Here is a 23,179-nt window from a genome sequence, read left to right on the forward strand (position 1 = left end):
ATCATGATTATATGTTTGTATTGGTAAGTGATCTTTGAATGTTGTATTATAGCCTTTTATACATGGTTTTCAATAACGGACTACACTGTATACACGATGGTCTTTGATTTAATATAAGCTAAATGTCTGATTACTTTGTTTACCACTGTTTTTTTTTCTTAGTAATGACTATGATGAAATGGATTTTGCACAGGTCTATAACGTTGTGAGGGCGGGCTGAGTAAACCTGCCACTCCCCGCTCAGGCCTTCACGGGCGCACGTCTCTGCTCATGCGCGCTGCTGTCACGCTCCACAAACCAACAGGCACAGAATTCCAGGGAGGAAGTCACTGAGATTGGAAACGAACAAACTCCAAAAGTAGCCAAAACACAAAACGAGAACCAAACCACACACTAAAGAAAGCCTGGATACGGCGATTCGGCACTGGGAGCAGTGATTCCAACATAGTTTGGAGTATGGACTAGAGGCGGCGAGTCGCAGCAGATGGAGGCGGTGAGAAGTTTGGTGTTTGTCGGGGCCGTGCTGCTCGGAGTGACGGGCGCGTTGGGCAGAGAAGGTGGGTAACTTTTGCTGCGTTTCTAAGACTTTACCATCAGGAAAATAGATATAGGGAGCTGCCTACGTAATTCATATTACAGAGGTATGTTGGGCATACTGGAGAGAATTTTGAAAGTTTTACTTGATTTAAAAGAGGTTGATATTTTCCAGCCACATTCCTGCGTGAGTCCGCAGCTCTCGTCACTAAGTCACTGCTGTGGCTCTCGGGATTTATGCAGCGATGATAAGGAGAAAACAAATGGCACCTGTCACATAGTAGCCCCGACTGAGATTTACTTTTTGGACTTCGACTCAATGTAGCGACTTGTAGCACGGTTGTGTTGCACAAACAAACACTGTAGTAGTAAAAGGCAAGGGAAATGAGAACCTGCCCTGCAGCTTTCTGGACAGATACAAGCAGCAGAGTGACTGAGTGCGCGTGCAGGCGGACGTCAGGCTGGTTTGCTCTGCGCGTAAACAAAAACAAACCAATAACAACAACAGGCAATGCATTGTGTGCCAGGGATCATGACTATGTCAATTATTCACTTGTGGCTCCAAAGAGGACATTGTCTGATAGAGGACCACTTGTCACACTTGGAGTTTGAGAGCATGCCAGTAAAACAAGAGCTAAATGAAAGTGCAAACAAGTGCAGGATTTGCAGCAGGCCTACAGTCGTTGAAAATCAGGGTTTTATTTTGAAAGTTTTTATATTACACGAGAAAATGGAAGTTTAATAAAGCATTAAAGTTTGTACCAATATTGCAGTTAAATTCTGAAGTTAATCACCTTTCCTTTCTGCTCTACACACGAGGAAACAGAAGCTATTTCAATGAAGGGTTTCTATAAATAAAGTGCTTTTCTTAAGATAAATACCAAACGTTACTTTTTTTCAGTTTTTCCTAAACGGTGTTGTGCTTCCTCTGTTAACTATAACGTTTATCAGGCCAAAGAAAAATCTTCTATTAAAAAAAAAAGATTAAAGGAATTTTGTTCTCAATTTATGATTTTCTACAGGACCAAAAATATACATTTAAACCACATAAATTAAAACTATTATTTTCGACTGTCGTCTGTCATCATGCATGCATGGCCCTTTATATTGCTGGAGATCCTATGTTAAGTGGAGTCGAACATCAATAAGTGCGGCCAGATGTTTTTAAAAGCACTTAATATGTCACACACCGTTTTGCCCTTTTAGATAATCAATAATCTGCTGAGGAAATAGGTCAGTGCGGAGCTTTCACATAATAACCAAGACTTCTACATAACTAATCAATTGCAGTTATGGATAAAAAGTCCATGTCTGTGTCTACCCAACATCCATCATACTACAAAGCCCATAGTCCCAGATGAAGGGATTTCAAAATACGACTGCATTGTTGGTGAAAACAGGTTGGTGCACTTTGCTCCACAGTGTCAGTCTCGGAAGCATCAGTGCAGTACGAGCATTGTGATTGGTCTGTGCGCAACAACTGAAGCAACGCATCATGCACAAACAGATCATTCTCTACGAATTCAAGTAACTCAGTGTTGTTTTTGTCTCAACACACTCTCATCCTGCAGCACACATTTGACTTCAAAGGTCAGCTGCTTTTTTTTTTTTTCTTTTGGTGGTCACAAATAATTATTTCATCATCCTGCCCCTGTGTGAGAACATAGTGTATTTGTGTGTGTGCATGTGTGTGTGTGTGTTACGGAGGGCCCAGTATCCACAGGGTTCATGTCCTTGTCACACTCCTGTGCCCCTATTGAGTGAAACTCAAAGCAAAGTGATTAAGTTGTCCTGAATGTCCGTAGGTGGCCGGTTAATTCTGTAAGCAGTGACTCACACGACTGTGTCAGTGATCTGATCATTAGAGCTGAGGAGGGGGTCGCCAATACCAGCGCCATCCCAAACTGCTGACACCTGTCTGTCTGCCTGAAGCTGAAACATACCTTCACCTTCTTTTTGGTCCAGACACTTTATAAAAAAATGTCTGAAACCAAACATGTAGGGAATACTTCAGTAAAGCCTTAAACACTGAATGTGGTATTTGTGAGTACAGCAGCCACGCACCAATAAGATTCCATCATTTAAAAGTCCATTTGTTTCATAAAAGATGAATTATTTTCTTCTTTTGCCACTCAAAAACAGTAGCCCTCACAGTAAGTTTCAATATCCTGGCTCCCTCCAAAGACACTTTAGATCTTTTATCTTCCACTGTGAGCTACAGAGAGCGCATACCGTATAACAAACGCTAGGTTTGTGTTATTCATCACATGTCAACAGCTTACAACAAAGAAGCCGGGCCAGAGGAGAATCTAATTTTGGTCAGATCTGCACGACACAAAACGGTTTCTCCTTATAAATCTCTGAAACAATGAAGTGGAATAAGAAAAAGAGAAAGATGTAGGAAAGTAATATTGTTGTTGCAGACTTTGCAATAATTTATGCTCTTTTGAAAATCCTCACTTACTTTCCAATTCGGTGAAATTTTTTTTTATGACATTTATTGTTTGTTCGAGTTTAACAAAGTGTTCTAACATTACCATGCGACTATTTAATAATAGAAACCGTAACGAACTGTCAGGTGTAGGAAGAATCCCTGTGCCAGGATCATTTAAACGATACGAAGCTGTTTGTTTCTTCTATAGGAAGTCTTTTAAAAAGACACACACACACACACACACACACACACACACACACACACACACACACACAAACAAAAGACCGGTGTTGTGATGTGCTGCATGTTTCTCATAAGGTATTTGTTAACACGTTTACTCATAAACTTCAGGAAGAAATAAGAAGTAAAAGAATGAGCACTGATCAATGTAGGGTTAAAAAGGTTCTTGTATATTTTCACGAGATGATAACACACAACCAAAGTGCAGCTCAGACAGTAAGTGGAGCACTAGACAAGGACAGCAACATGTTTGTTTCTTCATTCAAACTGTCTTTTATGACTGGAGGGCCAGCAGATACCAGCAAGTTCTCAGGTCTACAATTTATTAAATTACTTCAGGATTTTTTTTAAATAGTCAAAAATTGCACAATGTTCTATAAGTAAGGAAAAAAAATTCCTGATTAAAAAAAATCATTTATTTTATTTGTATCAGTTCTCTTGATAAAAGTTATGAGAGGCTTCATTACACATTGAATAATAATGGCATGTAAACAGAGTCTCTGATCATTTCTATGCCGTATCCAGTTTTCGATGACTTCAGGGTTTTACTTTGGACACAGATGCAGGAGCTTTCAAACTACTACATACTTTGATGCCTCTGTGTTGTGTGTATGTATGTTTGCAGCCTCTGCATGACAGGCTGAATGAGTGAGGAGTTCACGTCACTCCGGTACAGTACGATCCTGTTCTGCTTGTCTGTTGAGCAATACCTGTTTTTTCTTCCTCGACTGAAGAGAAAGAGAGAGAGAGAGGGGCGGGGGGGGGGGGGTCAGAAAGGTTTGGAGACATTTGCAGCTCATGCAAGACGTGTTGCTAGGATTACTGCTGCATTAGAATGAGGAGCAGCATGTTAAATCTGTGGGATAATCCACTGACAGAGAAAGTCCTGATGGATCAGATGGTGTGTTTATGTTGAGCTTTGCAGGGATCTGAGCCATCTGAGAAAAAGCCTGCAGAGAGTTGGCTGGTGTATCTTCAGGCTCTCCGTCGTGGATCAGTCAAACTCCTGCAAGTTGCGTCGCTGTCGTCATGTTTGGGTCACTTAGCGTACACACACACACACTGGTAAACACAATGCACACTCCCTGTGTTACCTGGCACGTATCCATGTACAGGTGTGGCTTCAAGCTGGCTTTCAGTTTGCAGACACTTATACAAGCAGCACATGGATACAAGACACACTCAGTTTACAGTCACATCTACTGAAACAGGAAGTCAGAAAATACCATATCGCTCACTCGTAATTCACTTTTCCTATGTTTGTAAATCACCTATTTACAGTATCAGAAATTATGACTAGATTTGATGGTAACTGTGTCATGATACATATCATATGATAAGGAGGTTTAATCCATTACTGTATCCGCTGTGTGTGTTTCACAGGGTCAGATTGTTGATTTCATGTAAGTGCCTGTCAGCAGCTCGAAAAACCTCATAATCTCTACACATTTGTTTTTGACATCTTTCCAAACCAAATAACAGGACATTTCTTCACACCATGATTTGTCACTGCAAAGGAGAGAGAGTCAGCTCCGTACAGCCTGTTTATAGCCCCTTTTTTTGTCCTTTACTTAAACTAGTGTGCAGCGTTCTCTCAAAATTAAAACGTACGAAGCGTCTCAATCGATGCTATCACAGCAGACTCAATGTGGATGATCAACAGTAAAAAGGCAAATAACAGGTTTGGTAGTTTAGGTTTTCATGTACCTGTAACAAAGTGAAACCTGCCTCTTTATTTAGAGCAAAACATGGAAATAGATCACAATGAATTCTGGTTTGTGTGTGGTTTGGATGTCATTTGTTTTTTGGGTTGGACTCTGCTAGGAAAAGAAGACATTGTTTGTAACCTGGAGGGTCATTGGTGGCTGACGTGTCTGAACTACTCACCTAGTTTATCTCTGGTGAAATACTGTACATGCATGTGTCATCTTTTAGATATGCAAAGACGCACACTCCTGGGAAATGAGCCTCTCGGACTCGCTGGAAAAAATAATCAAGGAGAACGTTTTCAGGCTGATTAGCTCTGAAAAAGACGGTTCTAAAAACGATGGATTGGACTTACAGGAGGAAGGCAGAGCCGGCGTCACGACAGCCGGCTGTTGCAGCAAAGGAGTGATAAAAGAGCGAGTATTTTAGTGTGGAGGGGACAGAAGGGTGGGCAGCTCCCCACAGGGCCGAACACACACAGAAACGCACTCAGACGTTGCTGAGAGACTTTTGGAGAGCAAACAATGTGAGAGTAAAAGGAGAGGAAGCTGAGAGCTGGCTTTACACACACTTTTTAGAAATGGAAAAGCTGCTCTGTTCCGGCACATTTAGCTAATCCCTGGAGTTTGAGCTATGTGCATTTTTTTTTTGTATGTCCAGATCATAGAGGTTCTAGAGAGTTTCTTTTTTTGTCCGATATTCAGTTATTTTAATAATTAAAGATTAAAAGCATGACTCCCCTTTTGGCTTAACATAAAGACATTTTCCAAGATGATATCACTTCAGGAAGCAGCGATCAGTCATTTGAATAACACAAGCTGCAATGCCTGGGTGGTTTTTGGCAGCTGCTCTACCAATCAAAGACCCGTCTGCTCTTCAGATTTGAAAGCAGACTTTATTTAAATCATTGTTGGTAAAACTGCTTCATTATGGGTCAAATGTTCAGCAATCAGCAGTGAAGCTTTGAGGATAAATATGATAAGAGCACGTCATGAGCACAAATCTCCTGAACTTCATGGCCTTCCTCCTGCCTGACAACACTTACTGTTCCTCTGAAGATGTATCTGAGGCGTCCTTTCCCCAATGGAGGGACTGATATAGCACAGGGAGAGGAGAGAGGGGGGTCGTCTTAAATCAGGAAAAGTGGGTTGACTATTGAAGGGCTGTTGGATAGAAGCCAGAGGAAGTCATTTATAACCCCAGCAGAGGAGGGACGGCCCACAGTGTGTGACTGCCTGCTAAAGTATGGGAGCTATGTGCGTGTGAGTACCGCAGCCCCCATGAATTGTCAAGCTGTATGACCCTGAATGTAATGCTGTGTGTGACCCACTGTGGGGAATCTACGCTCTCTGCTGCCAGTGGAAAATATACCATACACACAGAAGCAGCACAGATGGTGCGTGTTTCAGAAGACCACAGTCAAGGCTGCTTGTAAAAAGTTATTCAGTCAAAATAAGATTCCAAAACATTTTGAATAGTATTCTCTGCCTTATCCCTTTTATCCCTGTTGGGTGTGAGTAACCTATGTAATTATTTATTGAGTTATCTTGTCTAGAAACTGCTTGTATTTGCTTTTGTTTGCATAAAGATCATTTTGATATTTAATGACTGACAAAAAAACCACACACACAATAGATGATTTGTGATTAAATACTGGAGCATCACAGCTGAAAACTAGGAGAAAAGAATCATAGGAAAGTTCTTCAGTCACAAGGTTGTTGTTGTTCTTATTTCAGTAGAATGTATTCTTTGTAGGCCAGTTGTTTTCAGTGCATTACTTCCAGATACTATACAGCTTAACTGATTGGATTACTTCAGTACAGACTCTATAAGCACTGCATGTTTCACATGTCAAATGAGAAAAGCTGCTTCATTATGTACTCAAATTGTAATGTTTTGTACCTGTTTTTGTAAAGTGGGGCTATACAAATAAAGGTTGATATTAAAAGTAGACAGACATATTTTGCTGCAGTTTTTTTAAAGGCTTATAAAGTTTGCTTTATCAGCTTTTGACTGGCAATCGACACAAGTCACTTGATGGATATGGATGGATACCGAGCAATACATCATTTTACATGCTTCAGGTCATTTGTCATCTCTGTTGCAGTATGCCTGGGTACAGACATGAAGCTGGCCCTACCCTCCAGTCTAGAAAATCACTACGAGACCCTGAGGCTGCTCTACACCGGCTGCAAGGTCGTCCATGGCAACCTAGAGATTACACACCTTCATGGAAACCCTGACCTCTCATTTCTACAGGTATTTACGATGTGGTAGCTGTAATGGACATGTACAAGCACACACTATGTCTAAATAAGTGTGTTATATTGCTGTTATTACACAGGATTAAAAAAAAAATTTCAAGATGAGGTCTTAACTTTTGAAATAAAGAAATATATCAAATACAATCATTCTTTTGGTTAGCTTTGGATTTGTTTTCCATCCACACATCTGTTGCCTGCACAGACTCTTATTTTTACTCTCTTTATCTCTTGTTGTTTAGGGGATCGTGGAGGTTCAAGGCTATGTACTTGTAGCTCATGTATCAGTGAGTCTGGTTCCTCTGGACAACCTCAGGATCATAAGAGGCAGCCAGCTGTACAACTCCAGCTTCGCTCTGGCTGTGTTGGATAACACTTTGGATGGAAGGGGTCTCAGAACCCTCAGGCTTCGTTCCCTTACAGGTCAGAAACTCTATTGCTATAGAGGAAAGGGTTGTTGATGCCCAAACCAACTGTGACCTGTCTTGACTGGTGTTTGGGCTGTATGTTTCCGTCGTTTTTGCTCGTTCATTTGGTTTATTTTCTGAACCCTCTCCCTCGCAGAGATCCTGTTGGGTGGGGTGTATATTTGGGGGAACCCTCAGCTTTGCTTCCCAGACGCCCAGAGAATCAATTGGACGGACACTTTGGATGGGAAGAACAGCACTAAAAAGCTGCTGCAGCCTCGAGGCCCCGGATGTGAGTAGCAGATTGACTTAAAGAAAGAAAGAAAAAAAAAAAACGAAAAAAAAACGCGAAGAAGGTTTGAACTTTTTCAGGGGCAAAACAATAAGTGCAAAATAGCAAAAGATGTACAGGAAAGGGCCAAAGCAGGTAGTTTGTTATACTGGACAATGTTGCTCTTCCCACAATTAATTTGACACGTTTATGAATTCGAATGTACAAATGTACATGCAGCGACACCTTATCAACTCTACTCATTATTTAAAGAGCACTTAGCTACTTATTTGCTACCCTAGGGATAGCAATGTCGTCCAAGTGCTCTGTCACAGATAATCATTTTCCGTGGGCAGTGAAAGACAACAAAAGCACAATAAAAGCTCAAGTCAATTTCCCATATTTGATCTGGAGGTAAATAGTCTAATAACAGAGGGTCAAGTCTTGGTCCAATTTGTTACTGTAGAATGAAATCAAATTCAGAAAGGACATTTCTATCAACTCCAGCTCGTGCTAACGAGCTAATAGTTAGCACACTCATGCTACACTACAATGATGAAGCTGTTTTTTCTGAACTGCTAATCTTCACTATGTCGGAAAAAATAATTTTTTAGCTTTTTAGCATATTGGTGGTGCCCTAGGCTCAAATCGATTTGCATCTGTATTTGTTGTTGACTATTATTTTCTTTTATCATTAAGGTCCTAGTTGTGACCCTGCATGTAAGAGTAGCTGCTGGGGAGAAACCGCACAGGACTGCCAGAGCTGTGAGTTAACACCATGTGTAATAAAGTCACACTTTAAGATTAAAGCAGATGAAAAACAGAATATTCAAATCTCTTTTTCACAGTGACCCATAATTGTACATCGGGGTGTCAGAGGTGTAAAGGACCCCTACCAAATGACTGCTGTCACATGCAGTGTGCTGCTGGTTGCACAGGACCCAAAGACTCAGACTGTCTGGTAAAGACATAAATACACAAACGCTTATCAGTCTTAACTAGTTCTTCTTAGATTTTAGGATAATATATCGTTCCTCCTTCTCTCCAGGCCTGCCGTCACTTCAATGACAGTGGTGTTTGTAAGGAAAACTGCCCTCCACCCACTATCTACGACCCCGTCACCTTTCAGACCAAACCCAACCCAAACAAGAAGTTCAACTTTGGAGCCACCTGTGTGAAGACGTGTCCCTGTGAGACTTTTTTTTTTTTCTTGAGCTTATCTGTACAAAAAGATGCAACACTGTGTTCAGGTAATGGCCAGTCTGCAGCTGCAGCTGTGAGTCATGATTAAGTGTTTGGCTGCAGGGCATCCTCGATGACAGCGTATGCTGACAGTGGAGAAAAGATCATTTTATTCACTCTCACTGCCAAGATTCCCACACACATTCCGTGGATTCATACCTGCCGATATTACGATCACATTCCTGTCACTACTGGCTTCCCATTTTTGATTTATTTATTATTATTAATATTTATTATTTATTTATCACTTTACACACTGACACTTTACACTGTTTACAGTATTCTATTCTATATTTATTATTTTGCACATTCAAACAACTCCTTTTATTTTTTTAGATTATATTCTATTATCATTAACTGAGTGTTTATTCTTATTATTGTTATTGCATGGCCTGCGGAACAGTCCTTACATTTCACTGCACATCTGCATGAGCATGTGACAAATAAAAATCTTGAATCTTGAATTTTTGTTTTTGCTGTAAAGACACCTTTTAACATTTTCTATCCTCCTGTCTGTAGATAACTATCTGGCTATGGACGTGGCCTGCACTTTACTTTGTCCTAAGGCCAACCAAGAAGTTATCATCAAAAATCCCGACGGGAACGAGATGCAGAAATGTGAAAAGTGTGAAGCAGACTGTCCTAAAAGTGAGAATCTTTGAATATTTGGGGATGCATGTTCATTTGGTCCACATTTCCGCTTTCCTGGGATCAAGAGATTTTCAGCAGGAATTTCCATTTTACAAATTTCGCCGTAGCTATGATATGATATCATGTCAATATGAACAAGATGTGTAAGTAATTATTCCCGCACCTTTTTGAATCCCTGCCAGTCGGATTTAATTCATGCTGTTCTTATTTCCTCGTCAGTATTAGGACGGTGTAGCACAAGGTGTAGCCTCTTGAAAGTCTAAATGAGGAAAAACCTTTTCACCTTGTGTGACTCAATTATTACAAAACAAATGTGAAGTGTTCATTCAAGTTATTGCTGACGTGCGTCGGTGTTGTCACGTGCCGATGTTCTGATGCATCACATGTTGACAATGCAAAGTGAACCAACCAGTCCCAGAGGCACTGTGTTGTTTCTGATGTTGTTGTTGTTGTTGTTTTTACTTCTGGGTTTTGTCTCATGAATCCTTCTCCCCCTCACGTTGTTCTCCATCTCACCTAATGTAGGTCCTTCAATTATAAACACTTCCATTATTGTTTTACTTTGTAGATGAAACATGAATGCATAATGCCATTTGTTTGTTTCTCTCCAACGTTGATGTCCCGGGTTTATGTGAAGGGTTGTTGATGGTTATTTCACTGCTTTATCTATTCATGTCAGTTGAGTGTCTGTTGACAAGACCGCATGATTGAGATCTAATGTCATGGTTTGCTTTTTCAGTGTGTTATGGTCTAGGGATGGACAACCTCGGTGTCACGGACAACCATGGCATCGTCATGGTGACGTCATCTAACGTGGAGCAGTTCAACAAGTGTAAGAAGATATTTGGTAGCCTGGCCTTCCTCCCTCAGAGCTTTGTAAGGTAAGAGACAAAACAGCCAAGGATACAGTTTGAGTTCACACAGATACAAAAGTTATTATACAAACAAACTAGCAGGTTGATTGTCACAACTGCCATAGAGCCACATCCCTGCGTTCAGTCCTTCAAACTCTTTACAGATCATTTGTGGAAAACTTATTTTTTTAAACAACCAAGGTTGTTTTAAATGTGCTATAGAAATAAACTTTGATAGACTGATTGATTGAAAATGTCTTTGTGCAGGCTGTTCTGTACTTGAGTGTACATTTTTTTGTTTTTGTTTTTTTTACTTTAAAGTTTCTTTTTTGTCTCCATGAGAAACTGAGAGAACTGCTTTTGTTCACTTTCTCTTCATTAGTCGAATGTAAATAATATTACATAACTGGGGCAATAATGCCATGATGAAGGGTAGAGTTTATGTACAGTAAGAAAGGATTCGGCATTTGTCAACCTGGTCAGCTGGCTTATTAGTCACTGTGTGTATGTGACTGGATCGATCTACGTGGCACCAACTCAAAGTGAGATGCCATATTCATGTAAACAAACCAGAGATGAGTGAGTGCTGAGGTTCCTCGTGTGTTTTCTAAAATGTTCTTAAAACACGGTGTTGTCGTTGTCAAGGGACCCTGTGACCAACACATCCGGCCTGACCCTCGAGCAGCTGAGCACTTTCAAGAAACTGGAGGAGATAACAGGTATGTAACCCTTTTTGGGTCTTTGCAAATATGAGAAAATTGGATGACGCCTTTATTTTAAGACTCATGGGGATTCAGAACTAATGCAAATGTAAATATTCTGTAATATCTGTGGACTTGACCCTAAAACACTGCATAGAAGAATGGTATACAGAGCACACTATGACTTTCCTTTTGTCTGATTTTTGACTTGCAGGTTATCTATATGTTGAAGCTTGGCCAGAAGAGTGGAGTGACCTGAGTGTGTTTGAGAATCTGAAGGTGATCAGAGGCAGGACGCTCTACAAGTAAGACTCTCTGATTTGTATTCTGCCTTTCCGTCTTTTCTCCCTGTCTCCATGTGATATTATTATCGATTTTATTTTTTAATTCAACACTTTCTCATTCCAACCAGACTATTTTTGTCACTGTGGCTTCCCCTAGGCTGCCTTTCTACGCTTGTTATCCAACCTTGTGTCTTGGTTTCTGCTCCTTCTTTGACTATCACTCTCTTGATCAATGACAGCAGTTGTTTTCATTTTCAGGGTTATAAAAGCAAATTATTAGCCAGCCCTGCAGCTTCTGACTTGCAGAACAAACCAGGCAGGGCAGCACTTCAAGTGTATGGGTTGCTTTCCAGTGTAACATGCTCTAACTAGGTCATACTGCTAAATGTTGGATCTACGTGTCTGATACTGAAACAACAAGCCCTGAAATTATGAGCTGCTGTTATTGTTGAAATCAGAATGTTTTCACTGTTTCTTTGTTTTTCTTTCATTATTTCCTTTTATACAGTATAAATGTCATTTGTTGACTTGTTTGTGAAAGTTCCCACCTTTCTTCATTAAACTTGAATTCCTTTATTCTTTTCTTTTCTTTTTTAACTTTTGTTTAGGGGTGTGTTTTCACTTGCACTCCAAAATCTTCACATCAAATCTCTGGGGCTGCGTTCGCTGCGCAGCGTCAGTGGAGGTTTGGTCCTGTTGCACAACAATTCCCAGCTGTGTTACACCAATTCTCTTCCCTGGGACACTCTACTCCATCCCACCCAGGGACCCCACCGCATCATCAGCAACAACCAGGAACCCCAACTCTGTGGTTGGTTTACACACAAACATGTTAATGAGAACACAGCAATGCGATGCCAAGGTCCGTTAAAGACTTATAGTTTGCCCTTTGATCAGACACTTCATTTGGCAGCTATCTGTTTCCACCTTTACACCCTTTGCAAGATACTAGATTTTTTTTTTTTTTATTGCAATAACTTCATCTGCAAAAAATGACCTTTATGTGCATTTAAAACGACGTTCATGCAGCTTCACGCAGCACGGTAAATATTTACTATGAATGAGAAAGTCAGTGCACTGTCCATCTTGAGGGTTTTTAAAATGTTCTAATTAAAAATTTCATGTAACTTTGCAGCTTAGGCTCTGATAGTCAACATACATGCGTCACAATGAGTGTTATTAACAAAAACCTACAGTGTACGTCACGCACTTGACACTCTGTCCATGTGTCTGTATCCAGAGGCAGAGGGGCGTGTTTGTCACCCGCTGTGTGAGGGGGGCTGCTGGGGCCCCGGGCCCAGCCAGTGTGTGTCCTGCAGGACTTTCCAACGTGGTTCTGAGTGCATTGAGCAGTGTGACATTGTCCAGGGGTAAGACATATTGTGTCCGTGTGTGTTTGTGTTTGTGTGTGTGCTCATACCAATTGTGGGGTGATAGTGCTCAAATTAATCCAGTATTTTAGTTCTCCAGTTAAATATAACAAAACACTTCACATATTGGCCTAAAGTGATTTATGTAGGTTTGATGTGTTTGCATTCAGTGTCTATTTATTTTCATAATGCCAAGTGTTCACAAAAATGAAATCTGAGAGTTTTTAAGTTACAATAGTTCCCCCAATAAAAATAGACTAAATAATCTGTGGTCTCAACATGTGTTTAATTATTGGCATATTGATAATATGGCACAGAAGTAAAGTTTAACATTGAAATCCATTTGAGGTTTTAATTTTATTCTTTACCCTGTAGTGTGATGATATGTATTACACAGTACAAAAACATATGGTTGGAAGGAGCTTTACGCAGAAGCTAGTTAAAATGAGCATAAATGAAAAACAAGGGGAGTCGATCAGTCTTACTCTGAAGACCGCAAAACTGTCTGCTGTTTCTATAACTGATGAATATAATATCTAAATCTGTCTGCGTTTGGCGGACACATTCGGCCTACAGATTTGAGTGCTGTTAATCTTACTCTGCTCTAAACAGTTTGAAAGTATTTGGTTTACATTGTTTGTTCAGAGCACACCCTGATATGGGATGTTATGTTGCTTGTGTCGCAGGTCTGTGCGTGAATACACAGATGGATCTGTGTGCGTCCCCTGTCACTCAGAGTGTCGACCTCTAAACGGCTCTGCTTCCTGTCATGGCCCGGTAAGATGTCCGCACAGATCTCTGACTGTCCCGCTGATGAAGAAACATCAGCAGCAGCCCTGTTTATTCTCTTTGTTTTTACTACTTTCTCTGAATATAAGAATTATATTATGACTCCAAATATGATGTTTTTTCACGTAGTGCCACGAAGCAATAATAATTCAGAAGCTTTTTCAACACTCACTGCCTGTCTCTAATATTAAGACTATCAAATAAATTGCAAAAGTACTGATCATAATACACCTATGCCATCATGCATGTGTGGCTCTAGGTAACATTGTCTTTATAAAGTCACTTATTTTTCTTGTGTGTTTTCAGGATGCAGATGATTGTGAAGAGTGCAGAAACTTCCAGGATGGGGATTTTTGTGTGGATCATTGTCCCAGCGGCGTAAAAGAAGATCAGCAAACAGTGTGGAAGTACAGCAACGCCACTGGGCACTGTTTGTCGTGCAACACCAACTGCACGCTGTCGTGAGTAAACACCCATGACGGACACGAGCCAAGACTTTTTAAAAGTGTTTATTCATGAATTATGGGGAATAGAAGAGTGGTTTCACGCCCAGCACTTCTATGTTTCAGCTGCACTGTGATGGATGAAAGAGGCTGCCCCGTTGACACCAGGACAGGGTGAGCAGCTTCAGCTTTTCAGCATAAAATTGACGTCTCTGTGCGAGTGATGAATCTAAATGTAACCTCGGTACTGTCTGTAATTAAGCCTCCGGACTCTCTTGGAGGCTCTTTTCAAGAATGTGAACTTTGTTTCTTTTTGTTTTCTGTTAAGACCGGGCACAACCATTGCTGCCGCAGTTGGCGGTGTGGTGCTTTTCTTTATCCTGCTGGCTTTGCTGGTCTTCTACCTGAGGAGACAGAAAAAGCTGAAGAGGAAGGAGACGATGAGGAGGATCCTGCAAGAACATGAGGTGAGCACACACGCCATGATACAGAGACCTTTTGCCTTTCTTTCTTTATTTATTTATTTTTGGTTGAATTTTGGAAAATTGAATTCTAATCATTAGTTAGACTTGTGCTTTACTTTAATAATTTACATATATACAGCACAGTAAGTTCCAAGCTTCCCACTGGATGTTATAATGTTTAATAAAGGAATCTACATTCTGTTTCTTTTATGTGCACAGCTGGTAGAACCTTTAACACCGAGCGGTGCCTCACCAAATCAGGCTCAGATGCGCATCCTTAAGGAGACAGAGCTGAAAAAGCTCAGGGTGCTGGGTGCTGGGGCCTTTGGTACAGTCTACAAGGTAGGAGCCACGTCATTAACATGAAACAAAAAAAAAGCACAATAAAGTATCTGCTGGACATTCGATTGCTCCCTGTACATCTTCGGTCAAGGTTTTGATGATTTGTTGTGTGTTTCAGGGAGTGTGGGCTCCTGATGGGGAAAATGTCAAGATACCGGTTGCGATCAAGGTGTTGCGAGAGAATACATCGCCGAAAGCCAATAAAGAGATCCTTGATGTGAGCAAAAGATACACACGTGTACATCCACAACACATGCCAATCCAGTTTGAAACATCCAAACATCTTTCCTCTGTCGTTGTCAGGAGGCTTATGTGATGGCAGGAGTGTTCAGCCCCTACGTTTGTCGTCTGCTGGGGATTTGTCTGACCTCCACCGTGCAGCTGGTCACTCAGCTGATGCCGTACGGCTGCCTCCTTGACTACGTTAGAGAGAACAAAGACCGCATCGGCTCCCAGTTTCTCCTCAACTGGTGTGTCCAGATTGCTAAGGTGTGTTAACCAGAAACAGGGTGTCATCTTTGTGTCTATTTTTCCTATATTCAGTGTGGTATCATCCTGTATATTTATGGACACATGAAGTTGTGTGTAATGGAGTGTGTGTTTGTGTGTGTGTGTGTGTGTGTGTGTGTGTGTGTTGTGGTAGGGGATGAGTTATCTGGAGGAAGTCCGGCTGGTCCACAGAGATTTGGCTGCTCGTAACGTTCTGGTTAAAAACCCAAACCACGTGAAGATCACCGACTTCGGTCTGGCCCGTTTGCTCGACATAGATGAGACTGAATATCACGCTGATGGAGGAAAAGTAAGCTTTAGCAGTGACTGGATGAGCATCAGCACAGGGGGTGTTCGAATGTATTCATTGATTTTGTGCGTTTTGTTCCTCAAGGTGCCGATTAAATGGATGGCCCTTGAGTCCATTCTGCACAGGAAGTTCACACATCAGAGTGACGTCTGGAGCTACGGTGGGTGTAACTCAGGGCTGTGGCATTAAAGACTCAATGTTTTTTGAATCACAGTGTGTCTATTACCAAGACTGAAAGTGTATTCAAATACATTCTGATACAAAAACGTCCAAGGAAGGTTTTCAGTTTATGAGTTAATTTTGGGATAACAAACTGTTGTTTCTGAGAAGCTGTGGCTCAGTGGTAGAGTGGTCTTACATATGGAAGGTCCCCACTACTACTCCACACACACACACACACACACACACACACACACAACATGTCTTTGGGCAAGACTCTAAACGCCAAACTGCTCCTGCTGCTTTGTCATTGGTCTGTGTATGTTTTTGAATGGATAGATAATACTGATGGACTCTTTATATAGCGGTCTCTGCCTGTGTTGATGTGACCGGCAGAGTAAAAGTGGTTCAAAGGAGTCAGATGACTAGAAAAGCGCAAGCAAGCGTCACGTCCATTAACCATTTTCATGTCAGTCAAAATGTATGATTATTTATTTTCTGATCAATATAAAAATAAATCAGTGTAACTGACACGATGGTCATCAGTAAATGTCAAATCATTGAAGCCTGAAAATTGTGCTCCTTAAATTGTATTTATAATGTCGTTTCCTTCTCAGGGGTGACGGTCTGGGAGCTGATGACGTTTGGTGCTAAACCCTACGATATGATCCCAGCGAGAGAGATCCCAGATGTTTTGGAAGGAGGAGAAAGGCTTCCCCAACCTCTCATCTGCACCATCGATGTCTACATGATCATGGTCAAATGTTAGTGTTGAGATTTTATACATCTGATTTAATGAATCAATTAGAGGCCTTTATTTCTACGTTGTTGACTGTCTGTTTTTTTTGCTGTTTATCCTGGCCGATGTTCATGTAAGTGTTGAGGATGACTGATTGACAGTTTGATTTTCTGTTTGGACGACAGGTTGGATGATTGACCCAGACAGCAGGCCGAGGTTCAAAGATCTAGTCAATGATTTCAGTGCCATGGCAAGAGATCCACCTCGCTTTGTAGTTATTCAGGTATGTGGTATTTGATGTGTAGTTGATGTAGCCTTTTATTTAAAAAAAAAAACTGAACTGCAATATTTGCTTAAAGACAGTTAAAAACAAAGAAGAAATTGTATTACAGCCATCCAGATAAACACTGACTTATGGCTGCTTTTTTATTAGTTTTTTTTAAATGAGTGGTATTCTCTGTCTTGCAGAACGATGAGCAGATGAGCTTGTCCAGCCCAGTGGACAGCCAGTTCTTTCGGATGCTCCTGGAAGAGGAAGGAAACAATATGAGGGAACTGCTGGATGCAGAGGAGTACCTGGTGCCTCAGCCAAACCTTTTCCCCAGGACTCAAACAGACGGGCCCCAGACCAACGGGCCGTCAAGACACCAATCATACAGGGTCAGTGCGGAGGGACGACATGAGCTATACTTTCAAACTATGCTGGTTAAAGTAAAGGACTTTTATTGGTTCATTGTATTTATTTTTATTGGTTTGTAGATAATTTTTTATCAGCTTTCTTGCTGGCAATAGGAATTAAGCCGTTAAATCATACATATACAGTCTGGTTTACGTAGTTCATAACCATAACTACACATGTAATATAACCATTGGCTTAGGTTTCCTGGTCAGCAGTCAGATAGACTTTATAACTTCCGTGTCTGAATCAACCTTCGTGTTGTTGTTTTCTCTCCAGCAGAGCAGAGATCAGGGCTTAGATATCGACCCTTTCATCGCCAACGGTCCTCGAAGCATTTACTCGTCTCTAAGCACTCTGGGTCGTAGTCAGTACCCAACCTTACCTTCAGGAGCCAGCACATCCAACGGCCTGTGGACTTCACAGTACCCAACACTGGCTCGCAGTCCCTCAGCCGGGGGCCAGTCTGACTCCGTCTTCCATGACGAACCTCAAGACGACCCCTCCATACCCCCGGCCAGCCCTGGGCGCTACAGCAAAGACCCAACCTACTCCAACGGAAGTCAGGGGGACCTGGAGACGGATGGACCTGTGCAAAATGGCTTTCATCTTCCAAATCATCTTCACTACTCACTGCCCAGGCGGAATCATGGGTATAATCAAAATCATGCTTTGCCAGGTGAGCATGGTAGGATTTCTGAAAGAATTTCTTGTAAAGGACGATAGGATAGATAATAATCCTCTTTCTTCCTCCATTTGTCCAGAATATGTAAACCAAGAGATTCAGGATCCCAGGCCAGTGATTCTCGAGCGTCCCACCACGCTGCCTCGAAAAGGTTCCAGAGCAGACCGGCGCCTCCCAAACGGTCTGAGCTCTGGTCACAGCGTGGAAAACCCAGGATACCTGGTCCCCACAAGTACTGGGGCCTCTACTTCTCCGGCGTTTGACAACCCATACTACCTGGACCTTGTGGCCAAAGCTAGAGCTGTAGCCGGGGCCACAGTGCTTGAGGGCGCAGAGGCAGCGCAAAGGGACGGAAGACTTCAAAGGCATGGGAATGGGTTTGTGACACCCACGGCAGAGAATCCAGAGTATCTGGGATTAGCGGACACCTGGAGTGGATACACCTGAGGGGGCCCGAGTGGCATGATGAACTCAAGATGAGTCACAGATTGTGCTCTACAGAGGGAACCCAGGAGCGACGGAAAGGGAAGACGAGAAGTTTGTGTGTCAGAAATGAGCTGGGTATGTGATTGATTCTAAGAACAGTACGTGCATATGGAAGTGCATCTTTCAATATTAAGAGAATACAAACAGGTTGAGCTCTGGAAAAAAAAAATCACTCAGCCGTGACGCACCATGAGTCAACAGTGTAGCATTAATCTGGTGTCTGTGGCATCACTTGTATTCCTGTCTTCCTCTCAGCACTCTTTAAATGACTGTAAGTTCATTCAGCCTGTTTTTATGATTCAGAACTTGACGAGCAAGATGAGTTCACATCTGTCAAAACTGACCACAGTACAAAAGTCCAATTAGGACAGAATCCAACATTGAACTGGGTGAACAAAAGCCGAGTTCTTTTGCTGAAATGTCTGCGGCTGTTTCTATTACATGTGAAGCATTTTTGGATTCTCATCAGCTCCCCTAGGTGTGCCACGATGTGCTAATAACCCCAGCTAAAAGAAAAATACATATTTTTTTATATTCTGTTGTATAGAATATATGTAGAAAATTCTGATTAAGTGAGCACAGTTAGCCATTGTAGGTGATGCTTAGTATTCTGGTCACTTCGTCTGACCTGATGGGGGTCTTCAACAAACTCAAAAGCCATTTTGTTTTTCCCAGAGAAGGCCCTGCAGCCCAGCTGGCCAGTTAATTTGCTCCCTGAAAGAAAGGCATCCTGTATGGAGAAGACATAGGCATTGTGTCTCACTGATGTATGTGGTGATTAGTGTCTGCTGCTGCATGCACTTTGTGGTATGACATATGAGATACAAGGTACAAGCAGAGTTTTTAAGCTGGTACGAGCAGAGTTGATTTAAGCTGCGAGCGTCATGTTTTAAAGGCAAAATGAACTGGTGCAGTAACAGCCAACTTGTCAGGGAATGCATGATTTTTGCAAAGACCTAAAGAGGACTGAGTGTGTTTAAAATCATGTACAATGCACTCGAACAGATCACTGCGTATGCTGCCTGAGGACTGTTGTAAGCCTTCTTGTTTTGATGGCCTTTTAATGTGCAAGAACGCACTACAAGCTATTAGTGAGTATGTCTCACACAAAGTGAAGAACTAGCATGTGGCTATGGATGAGTTTTGTTTCCTACCCGAAGTGAACAAAGAGCAGATCTCTGTTTTTTTTTTTGTGTGTCAAAAGTAAGCAATGCACCAGACACTGAAGCTGAAAGTGAATCTGAGGAGGCAGAGAACATTGCTCTGTTCAGTTTGGATAATCAATTCATGGCTCAAATTCCACTCAGCGAGAACACACTGGAACCCCAGTTAATAATCAACAGCCTTTTTTAAGAGGACTTTTTTTTTTTTTTTTTTTTTTTTCATGTTAGTTAGAAATGGGCGGAGATTTGAGGGGGCGGGGGAAGAGTGATTCAAAGGAGCCATTGTCCAGCCCTTGTGTCCTTGTTGTAAAGTCAGGGCTCTCACAACTGGCACATCCCGACCATCTGACGTCACTGATTTGAAATGTAAGAAGAGTGTGGCAGAAATCTCTGACGGGTCTAAAAACAATAGACTGGGTTTTAAGAAACTATCTCTCTTCTTTTTCTCATAAAAGGTTGTGAAGCATTTTCTTCATGGAAATTATCTATGTAAAACCCATCAGATTTTATTTGATAGTTTCTCACTTAAGAATATGTTTGAATAGAAACATAGTAAGATCTGTGTTAGATCTTTTTTAACACTCGGCCTGATTTACCATCTTCTAACATAGAATCAAGTTATTACTATTGAATTAAAAAGACCCCACTTTTTTTATTTTATGATTACTAAACATAATAAAGTATGGATAATGTCATTAAAATAAATAAAACCCTCAATAGCTTTCTGGCCTCGTTTCGTCCAAAGACGAAGGCATCAAATTTCCAAAATCTTCTTTGGAAAGAGCAGGAATTAGATGGTAAAAATGTATTTTTACATTCTATGATACTATGAAAAGATAAAAAAAGAGGAGCATTTAACTTATGTTTTAATTAAAATGCGCCTCCTGATATAAAACTCTAGTACCACAAAATTCTTAACATTTCTGAAACAACATTTCCCAGACTTGTGAATTGGGGGACGAAGGCTTCTATTTTAAACATTCAAAACGTGCCTACAAAAATCAATAACTCTTTGAGATACACGATGTTCACTGGATCAAATCGTGTTTTAGCACATCTCACACTTGTTCCCATTTCCTTAAAAATGTGATCTTTTTCAAGGATATCACAAAACCACTACCTAATATACAATCACAGTTAATGTATTTGTTTTGACACTGTATACACGGCAGAATCACAACGAGGACGATCTCTGTCAACATTTATTCTTTCTCTGTTATTTTCCCTTTGATATAAAACCCTTCATTCGGTACAGAGCCTCAGGACCGGCCTTGAACAGTGTCAGGGGTCCCTGTTGAAGTGAACTTGTTGTTTTGCCCTCTTTAAGTTATACGATTGAGCAGAAGAGTAAACTTGAATGTAAAAAGGGCTCTGTGCCCATTTTTTCCATAATTCTGTTAAACTTGTACAAAAAAATGTTTGTTAATAAGTTTCAAATGTGTTTTCATCTAGGAGTTAGCCCAAGAGAATGGAAGGAAGTGTTAACCAACAGGTGTGTGTCAGAGGTTACACATTAACTATCTATCATTTGTCTTTAGAAGCAAAAGTATTTTTTTGTACTTTTCATGTGAATATTTTGATACCATTCACAGTCTGTGTGATTTTTGACAGGACATGAATAATATCCTTTTGGGGGAGTTTTTTTTTTTTTTTTAATGCATCCTTTACTCTGTGGTCAGTAAGTCCCATAATGTAAATGTGTATTATACATAAATATATATATATATATAAATAAAACAATCCTTTTGGTAGCTATAATTTGAACACATTGTGACCAGTGGCTCTTCTGTGGATGGAGCAGAGGTACATAAAGAACATTTTATGAAGAAATGGTCATTTTATATTGAGTTGGTGCATTATGTTATGTGTGTCATTAATAAAATATAAAACCACATGTAGGTGAATAATGTTTTCTCATTTTGGCAGAGTCTGGGTACATCTTTAAATATGCAGTCCTGTTACATTGTCTAAAACACGACGTTCGTTTGACCTGAATGAAATCCTGAGTTATTCACAGATTAGTATCCAAAGGTCACAAAACACTGAACAAGATCAGCATTTAAAACGTAAACACAATTTTAACTTTACTGGTGTTCATGTCAGGTATAAACTGAGTTGATGTGACAGCCCGTTGTGTAGCCTAAAACAATTCTAATCGTCTACTCCATGTGTTTTTTGAATTAGATCCAAAATTGAAAACCGTTGGCAAACTATTTGATAACGATAACAATAAAACAACATTTACAAATAAACATTTCTGTGACGTTTCAACAACAAAACATCAGTGACCAATGTAGCCACCCTTCTCTTCAATAACATTGAAAAGCCATCCATCCATGGAGTCCGTCATTTTCTTGGATTGTTGACGATCAACTTGTTGTGCAGGAGCAACCAAAGCCTGAGAGAGGTGTTCTGTCATTATCTTTATCATTATCTTTTCATCTCTCAGGCCTTTACTGGCTAGCCAAGCAGTAGAGTATTTGAATGCATGAGATGGAGAATTGTCCTGCATAAAAATCATGGTCTTTTTGAACAATGCAGGCGTTCTCCTGTACCACTGCTTGAAGAAAGTTTCTTCTACAAACTAACAGCATGTTTGGGAGTTGAGTTTTAGTCCATCTTCAACCCTAAAGGGTCCAACAAGCTCACCTTTAATAATACCACACCAGTACCTCACCTCCACCTTGCTGGCGCCTGAGTGGAGCCCATTACTGATCCAGCCACAGGCCCATCCATCTGGTCCATCAAGAGTCACTCCCATCTCATCAGTCCATTAAACCATTGAAAAATCTGTCTTCAGATATTTCCTGGCCCAGTCTTGAAATTTCTTCTTATTCGTCTTATTCAGTTGTGGTTGGGTTTCAGCTTTCCTTATCTTGGCCATGTCCCTTAGTACCGAACACCTTGTACTTCTGGACACTCCAGGTAGGTTGCAGTTCTGGAATATGACTGCACTGGAAGACAACGGGCTCTTAGTAGCTTCACGCTTAATTCTTGTCAAATCTTTGGCCGTTACTTTGCGCCTTTTTCTCTCAACATGTTTCTTGCGACCTTGTTGGGAATTTGTAACAGAGAGTTTGATGGTTCTTTGATTATGCCTAAATATCTTGCCCATTTCAAGAGTGCTGCATCCCTCTGCAATACTTTTTACAATGTTGGACTTTTCAGATTCTGTTAAATCTTTCCTCTGCCCCATTTGTCCCGAGGAAAAGAAGCTGCCTAATAATCCTGCACACCTGATATATGTTGATCTCCTTAGGCCACACCATCTCTCATTATACAAACGTACTTCACCTGGTATGCTTAAATCCAATTGGCATTCAAGTTTATACAGATGCAGTGTGTCCAAAGCATGGACACACTAAAGAGACAATGACAGGCTGTCAGAGGGCTGGCGGAAAGCCAGGTGTATATATGTATATACAGGTGAGACGCATTGCAGATGAGACACAAGTGTGATGAGACAAAAGGCGGGAAA

At 40.9% G+C, this 23,179-nt stretch overlaps 1 protein-coding gene across 2 annotated transcripts; it reads left to right on the top strand.

Moving 5' to 3' along the window:
- Positions 1-219: 219 nt before the first annotated feature.
- Positions 220-21,595, top strand: erbb2 (erb-b2 receptor tyrosine kinase 2). Of its 2 annotated transcripts, none has more exons than XM_079372779.1 (27): positions 220-557; positions 7,023-7,174; positions 7,419-7,599; positions 7,741-7,875; positions 8,554-8,619; positions 8,703-8,815; positions 8,903-9,044; positions 9,616-9,744; positions 10,487-10,628; positions 11,247-11,320; positions 11,517-11,607; positions 12,195-12,397; positions 12,827-12,956; positions 13,643-13,733; positions 14,052-14,206; positions 14,315-14,362; positions 14,517-14,655; positions 14,872-14,994; positions 15,113-15,211; positions 15,298-15,483; positions 15,638-15,793; positions 15,878-15,953; positions 16,570-16,716; positions 16,877-16,974; positions 17,160-17,351; positions 17,647-18,046; positions 18,132-21,595. In XM_079372779.1, the coding sequence occupies exons 1-27, from the start codon at positions 485-487 to the stop codon at positions 18,497-18,499; spliced, it is 3,909 nt and encodes a 1,302-aa protein (XP_079228905.1). In that variant the 5' UTR covers positions 220-484; the 3' UTR covers positions 18,500-21,595. The 2 variants fall into 2 exon arrangements, with proteins under 2 accessions (XP_079228905.1, XP_079228906.1); XM_079372780.1 differs by having other exon boundaries at positions 17,650-18,046.
- Positions 21,596-23,179: the final 1,584 nt, after the last annotated feature.

The sequence above is a fragment of the Symphodus melops genome, assembly GCF_947650265.1.
Source record: "Symphodus melops genome assembly, chromosome: 21".
Classification (NCBI taxonomy): Eukaryota; Metazoa; Chordata; class Actinopteri; order Labriformes; family Labridae; genus Symphodus; species Symphodus melops.

What these genes read in the sequence shown, in the direction of transcription:
- erbb2 (XM_079372779.1), top strand. Translation starts at nt 485, where the DNA reads ATGGAGGCGGTGAGAAGTTTGGTGTTTGTCGGGGCCGTGCTGCTCGGA. An exon ending in CTGTGTGAAGACGTGTCCCT is followed by an intron (nt 9,045 to 9,615) that starts GTGAGACTTTTT and finishes TCCTGTCTGTAG; the next exon opens with ATAACTATCTGGCTATGGAC. An exon ending in CTGCTTCCTGTCATGGCCCG is followed by an intron (nt 13,734 to 14,051) that starts GTAAGATGTCCG and finishes GTGTGTTTTCAG; the next exon opens with GATGCAGATGATTGTGAAGA.